Here is a 7,423-nt window from a genome sequence, read left to right as displayed (position 1 = left end):
AAACAGCACATATTTGGTTGATGGTTTCCTCCCGGCCTGTTTATTTAATCTGACTGTATGATAGATGGCATCAGATAGGGGCTCTGTACACATCAGGCCACTCGGGAGTGTTATTCTTTTTTTCTTTTTTTTTTAATGGATCAACAAACTGAGCGGGGAAAGCTGGATAAATACAGTGCCGCCCCTTTAAATGAGCGGAGATGTTTTTGCGATGTATTACTATATTAGGTGACATGGAACTTTGCATCTCTCATACCATCACGGCAATGTTGGCCAATAGAAAGCTAAAGTCACCCAAAAACTGCCTAGTCCCTCCTTCCCGTCCCTTATGGTCCGCTCCTACCTGCGCGCAGCACACAGGGCCGCCTCCCGCGGGATGCTATGTGCCCCCCCCGGCAGCCCACGCTGCAGCAGCGCTCCGGGCCGCCCGCTCCTCTCTTCCCCTTCCATGACCCCGGGCTGCGGCCGCTGCCCCGATCTCCTCCGCAATGTTTCCTAGCCCTGTGACGACGACTCCCTTCTCGGTCAAGGATATTTTGAACCTGGAGCAGCAGCAGCAGGGTGGCCTGGCGCCTATGGAGCTCTCTTCGCCCTCCTGCATGTTGGCCACCTTCAAACAGGAGGCGTTCGGTTCCGAGCCGCCCGCCCTGCCCGAGCTCCCCGAGCCGCATCCGGCCAAACCTCCCGCCGCCTTTCCCGGCCCCTACTACGTGAAAAGCTACGGAGAGATGGACGCGGCCAAGGATTCCAAGGCGGACAAGAAAGGTAACACTGCAGCCCGGGGCTGCGGCATCGCGCTCGGCCCTCTGCAGCCCGGCCCAGGGGCCCGAGGCGAACGGGAGCTCGCGAGGAGCGTCCGAAGGCCTTCCGAGGTGCCACAATGGGGAGAGAGCCCCGGTACCACCGGGAGCGGGGCTGGGGCTGCGGCACGGGGCAGGGGAGGCGCAGGGCGACGCGAGGCCTCAGCGGAAAGCAACGAGGCTGCGAATCTTTTTCTAACGAGCACAGCGAGTATATCTCTGTGGGGTGGGATTCAATACAAAGGGATGTAAATATGAGCTAAATCCAAAGACTAGACTAATCCAAATATGAGACAAATCCAAGCCCAAATTGTGGCAGAACCAAAAGGGATGAACTGAGCCTTATTTACAACAAACAAAAGCAAGCAAACAAGTCCTAAAAACAAAAACAAAAACAAAAACCCTAAGCAAACATAACAATAACAGTAATAATAATAATGACCACAAATTCTTCACAAGATGCTCGGAAGCCCCAGATGGAGCTGCTGCCCTGCAGACCCCACATGGATGGGACTGAGCAGGGTTCCCTGGCGGTGCACACGGGTCAGTAACACCGCTTTGCCTTTTGTTATGTTTTGCTCTCCCTGTTTTTCCTTTGTCCGTGTGTTTTGCTGCAGAACTGTGTTCCCTACACAAGAGCCTGGAGCAGGAGAAGAGAGAGCTGGAGGATCCCGAGCGGCCCAGACAGAGGAAGAGGAGGAAACCCCGCGTCCTCTTTTCTCAAGCCCAAGTCTATGAACTGGAGAGAAGGTTCAAGCAGCAGAAATACCTCTCGGCTCCCGAGAGAGACCATCTAGCGAACGTCCTAAAGCTCACCTCTACTCAGGTGAAAATTTGGTTCCAGAATAGAAGGTACAAATGCAAAAGGCAGAGACAGGACCAGACCCTGGAGATGGTGGGGATCCCACCCCCCCCGGCGGATAGCGGTGCCGGTGCTGGTGCGGGACGGGAAGCCCTGCCTGGGGGAGTCTTCTCCCTACAGCTCGCCCTACAATGTCAGCATTAACCCCTATAGCTACAACGCCTACCCCGCGTACCCCAACTACAACAGCCCCGCCTGCAATGCCAACTACAACTGCAGCTACCCGGCCGTGCAGCCCGTGCAGCCCTCGGCGGCAGGCAACAACTTCATGAACTTCAGCGTGGGGGACTTGAATTCGGTGCAGCCGCCCATCCCGCAGGGGAACGCGGGCATCTCCACGTTGCACGGGATCCGAGCGTGGTAGGGCGGCCCGGGCCCGGAGCTGCGCGGGGGGGTCGGGATATCGCCGGGCTGCGGGGCGAGGGCAGCTCGGTGCGGGACAGCGGGGAGCTCCCCGAGGCTCTGGGACACGGTGTTCGTTCTGCTCATTCCCCTCTCCCCATCTTCCTACAGAACGGTCGGTCATTTCGCTTGACTTGTTCCTTAACAACGGAAAGCCAAGCCCTACAACTCATTATTATTATTTTCTTTTTTTCTTTCTTTTTCTTTTTTCTTTCTTTTTTTTTTTTTTTTTTTTTTTTTTTTTTTTTTAACTCTCATTCTAATTATTATTGAGAACCACATTTAATTTTGCACTTCCCGCCCGGTTCCCCCTCTCCCATCCAGCCCGGGCTCTCCCCGCGGTCGCTGTCCCAGCGCAGGACGGGGACGGCCCCTCCGAGCTCCGGGCGCTCCGACTCGCCCCGTCCGCTCCCCGTAGGGTTATGCACTAAAACGTGAGTTAGGATTCAGATGCACTGCCCGCTCCTCGCCCCGCTGCCCGTTCGGACGTGTTTCCCTTTGCTGTACGAGCTGACGGAGATCAGCGAGTTGTCATTAAAGAGAGTGGCTTCACCTTGCGCGTCCCTGGCCTTCATTGGGCAACCGAGGGCCCCCGGGGCTCCCAGCGCCGCCCCCGATCACCTTTTTATATTACTTTTCCCCTCCTCTCCGTTTCTGTACCCCTTCAGTAACTGCGGCGATTCCCATTTTGGTGCGTGCGTTAATGTACTTTCAAAAGCGATTTAAAAGCTGCTCTAAACTCCCCACCTTTCCCCCCCAACCCAGGCAGGATCGTCGTGCCTTGTCCCCTTCAGTTCCACCGCGGGAAGGGCCGGGAGAGTTGTTGGGGGGCTCTGGGAGGTGGGGAGCCCCACTTGCTGCCCCTGGACACTTTAGGGCCAGGGGTGAAGGCACGGATTTCTTCCTGACACGGAAAGGCAACACGAGGGTGGCAAAGCTCCGAGCCATAAAGCACCGGGTCGGCTCCTGCCCGCTCTCCCACTGCATGCATTCCCATAAGGACAAGGGACAGAACACCCCCGGCCCCAAAAAGCTCAGGGGCAGTGAATGGTGCTCCCCATTTCGGCTCCCACGTCTCTTCTGGCTCAGCCCCGGCCCCTCGTCCGCTTTTACAGTAGTCGCTATTAAATGTCAATTATTGGGAGTGAGAAACAACAAACATTGTAATTCAGCGCAGTCAAAACATCCTCTGAGTGTCTGAGATTGTCCGGCCCGGCGATAAGGCGATTAGGAGAACCTGCAACCTCTCCTGTCTTGGCCGTATCGGTCCCATCAGTAAACAGGGATGGAGACAGGGTGGCTGTGGCCCTGGGACAGGGATGAGAGGCTGCGGGTGAATGGAGCCTTCTGCAGTCCTGCCCCTTCTTCCCAAAGGGACCGACCGCACACACGCCCGGATAGGATCGCACAGATAAGGGGCTCCCATCTCCTTTCTATCTCTGTTAATGGAAGGAGAGATCTGGGTGTTGCTCCCAGAGCCCCTAACGCTGCTTGGAGTGAAGATGCTGATGGCTGGGGGGTTGGGGGGAGGGGGGGGGGGGCATCGGTCACCCCGCAGGGACCTGCCTCTGGGCACTCACCTGGCAGAGAATGCCAGCTTTGTGACACCAGAAATGAGAACCAGAGCACGGACTCACAGCTGCCCACCTCTAAATGTGGAGACAGCAAAGGCTGCTTCTTCACGAAATCTCTCCTGCCCCAAGACTACTGGCTGTTTGCTAACTACTGCCTTCCTCACACACACTTTGTGGTAGAAAGACTCGCAGAACCCAGCAGGTGGTAGAGAGAGAGTGAGCAGGTTAGACAGGAAACTTCCTGCTCTATTTGAGCAGAGGGTGCCTATCTTCCTGAGAGCCCCCGGGAAAGAGCAAGGTCTGAGCTTTGCCGCTGCCAGGTGCCAATTCTGTGCCTCAGTTTGCCTTATCTGCAAAGTGTGCACAATGCTATTGCCCTGCTGGCACCATTCACAGTCAGACCATGCTGCTGCTACTGAGCTTGGCCAGGAATACAGCTGACAGCAAGACCCCAGGAGATGAGGACAAGTCCTGAGTTAACATGAAGAAAAACATCAAAATAGCCTAAAATACAGATTCCTGCTTTCAGAGCATGGCCCTAGACCTTTATTAAGGGATCTACCAGGACGGACTGCAGGAAGAATCCAGAACAAAAGTAACTCTACACATCAACACAGCATCCATCTCACTTCCACATACTCCAAACATCCTTCCTCACATGTTCATTTCTACACATTTATTTCCTCCAGGAATATCTCAGAGCTCCAGCTATCAGGGACTCCAGCTGTCAGTGGAGCAGGGCCCAATGTTCTCTGTTCTGGGCACTGACTTTGGGTCCAATTGCCAGAACTGTGCTACACTCATTCCTAAGTGGAATGGACATAACCCCAGCCCTGGGCTGCTCACACGCTCCCCTCCTCCTCATACTTCTCCATCCACGCAGGGATTGCATCACGAGCAGATGCACAGCGGGCAAAGCCAGGGCTTGGAGCAGCAGCCATGCACAGCTGGCTGAAGCCAAGAGCAGTGCTTAGCCCTGCTCCAACAGCCACAGCAAGAAGCATGGATAGAGAGACCTTCCATTAGCTGGGCTTGGGAGAAGCACGATCAAATTAACCTCCATTAGGAATGAATGCCCAGGACGTGGGGGCTCGCTGGCCTCACATGCTGCTACTGGCTCTGCCTCAGCCCAGCAGCCCCAGAGTCAGTGGGGTCAAGATGTGAGAGGTTTCCCCAGGACTTTGGTGGCACTGAGGCTGCCACACACACACACACACACACACACACACACACACACACACACCATGACATGCTCTCCTGAGTCCAGCTCTCACTGACGCATAGAAAAACTGAATGCATCCAACCTGACACGTGACTGTGAGCCCCAAGGGCTTCAGGTCTATAACGAAATATGGAAAAGACTGTGCTTAGAAGGCATCATTCCAGGGAAAGGCACAAGGTAGCAGTTCCTCCCCAGGGAGCCTGAAATTGGAGATCCTCTCAGTGTTTGGGAGTAAGCTTAGGGAAGAAGGAAAGAGGTTTTAGTAAGGTTTGCACTTGGATCTGATCTCAGTGCCCTTTCCTCAGCTTTTTTGGATGGCGCAGTCAGGCACCAGCATTTCCCTCCCTCCAACACCAGCTTCATTTGGAAGAATTCAGTGCTCCCACTCCATCTGAAGGTAAGAGCAGCAAGTACAGCACTGTGCCACTTCATTTCCAGACAAGCGGTGCACAGTGGGTTTATACAAACTCACACCACTGGTAAGGGAACAAGGTAAATAACGAATAAAGGTGCCAGCCATAAGGGACTGAGAGCAAATCCCTGCTCTTCAGCAATTTTGGGGAAATGGAGGTAATTGCTAAATAACGTCCACATAGTCCCTAGAGCACAGCTGTGGCCAGAACTTTATTCCTTAAATTTGGGGAATTTTGCATTGCATGCTTTGTGGAGCTGGAAAACACAAGGTTTGGTCCAGGCAAGAATCAGCCCAAGTGCTCTGGAGAAGCTTGGCAGGAAAACAACAGAAAAACAACTCCCTCCCCGCTCCTAACTCATCTCACTGACAACAGTTTAGATCAGCATCGGCAGTAAGTGATTTCTCGTTAACGGGGATTATTAAGAAGAATCAACACCTTTAAGATGTGATTCCTTGTGACCAGAAGGGAGGTGGAGCTCAGTCTGGTTCTGCCTCTGGCCGAGGGTTACTGAGTGCGGTGCAGGCTGCATGCTGCCTTCTGCAGCAGAGAGAGAAGGAACTGGAGATTTCTCCTAACAAAAGGACGAGCACAAGGCAGTACACGTGTGGAAGTTAATCAGCCAAGGCTTAGCAAAGCGGTGTGGAACGGGTTGGGTGCGAATCTCTGCCTGCCTCCTCCAGAGCATCGCTGGGCAGAAAGCTCCATTTAGAGAGCAGGTCTTCCCAGAGCAGGCCATCAGCCTCTAACCTCTTCCTGCTCCCACACTAAAGGGAAACATCAGCCTTTTTTCCCCTCTCTCAGAACACCCTGACTTATTATTTTAACACAAACTTTACCCCAGCCCACATAGAGACCTCACCATTACTGCTCCTTTCACGCCATGCACTGGTCCACACTGATCTTTTCTTTCTGGTACCAGCATGGACTCTTAAGGTTCCCAACCTCCTCTCTTCTCTCACACTGCTGCTCATCTTCAGAAAGTGCTGTGCTCAGAGCAGCTAACAAGCCAGCTCTGAAGTGTTTCACACTGCTGCGTGTGTTCAGCCCAGACTGTAGCCCGAAATGCAGACTAGCATCTATGGGATGGCTGAAACCAGTAGAAAATGGGTGAGTTCCTTGGTCTTTGCTTAAAGGAGTTGCTGGAACTGCAGATCACATACAAGCTGTGTAAATGGTGTCTGGATGAATACGCTAAGCAGCAAAATGAGACAAAAAAATAAACTGTTTTCTGAATACGAGCAAGAGGAAAAGATGACAGAAGCCCAAGAAGAGAGCTGAGAATTCAGAAGAGCAAAGCAGGACATTCTTAATGCAGCTCTGTGCGCTCAGCAACTGATACGCCGACTCCACCAAGCCTATAAAACATTTGTTAAGTCACCCCTGCTTAAAATAACATTTGCTTGGTGTCAAACAGGCGGCAGGGGCTAATGGCTAAAACACGGCTCTGCAAGGCAGGAGATGAGCAGCTTTCCCAGCTCTGTTACAGAGGGGAGCATTGCATTCACAGTGGGTCAGTGCAGACCCTGCACCTACACAGACACGAGCAGGGGCTGCACAAACACTGCATCCACCCACGGGATCTGCAGAGGTTGCTCAATGCTCGCGTGATGTGCTGCAAAAAGTTGTTGTCCAAACTTGCGAAGGGGCAGAAGCTTACAGTGGCCAAAGTTTGGGTTTGGATTGCATTTATTGGTCTTGGGGAGACATTCTGGAGCTGACCTGCTATTTGTGGAGATGGCAAGGCAGCAGGAGAAACAAACATGAATGATGCTACTGTAGAGTGGGTAAGGTTAGGAGTAAGCAAACGCAAGCAGGCAAAGAAAGGCAAGTTTGTCAAGCATTTCATATTCCATGAACCACTCTGTTGTTTCTTAAGAAACAAACAGTTTTAAAAGGGTATTTTAGAGCTCTTTCCTAGAACCAACAAATCTGGTTGTTTCACAGTTGAAAAGTCTGACCTCAGAAATATTTTCTGTGTTCTGCAGATTGGGAATAAGATTCAGCACGCTGTTGCTGCAGGAATATACCACCATTTGTTTTAGCATAGCAGATGTTTCCTAAATAGATTGCATTGTCCTCCAGCATAAGCTTTGAGGAAGTTGCAGCGCTGGATCCCAGAAACTGCCCCCAAATCCCATCTTCCTGGC

At 52.7% G+C, this 7,423-nt stretch overlaps 1 protein-coding gene across 1 annotated transcript; it reads left to right on the top strand.

Annotated features, from left to right (window-relative positions):
- Nucleotides 1-386: 386 nt before the first annotated feature.
- Nucleotides 387-2,032, top strand: NKX2-5 (NK2 homeobox 5). The gene is given in 3 exon segments (XM_042826470.1): nucleotides 387-765; nucleotides 1,418-1,707; nucleotides 1,709-2,032. Coding segments are annotated over 3 exon segments (885 nt in total). The 5' UTR covers nucleotides 387-488; the 3' UTR covers nucleotides 2,027-2,032.
- Nucleotides 2,033-7,423: the final 5,391 nt, after the last annotated feature.

This window comes from Centrocercus urophasianus, unplaced genomic scaffold (assembly GCF_019232065.1).
Source record: "Centrocercus urophasianus isolate 14NV4802_14NV808 unplaced genomic scaffold, USGS_Curo_1.0 seq_26, whole genome shotgun sequence".
In the NCBI taxonomy this organism is placed as follows: domain Eukaryota; kingdom Metazoa; phylum Chordata; class Aves; order Galliformes; family Phasianidae; genus Centrocercus; species Centrocercus urophasianus.
Note: the sequence above shows the minus strand (reverse complement) of the source record. Positions and strands in the feature narration are given on the sequence as shown.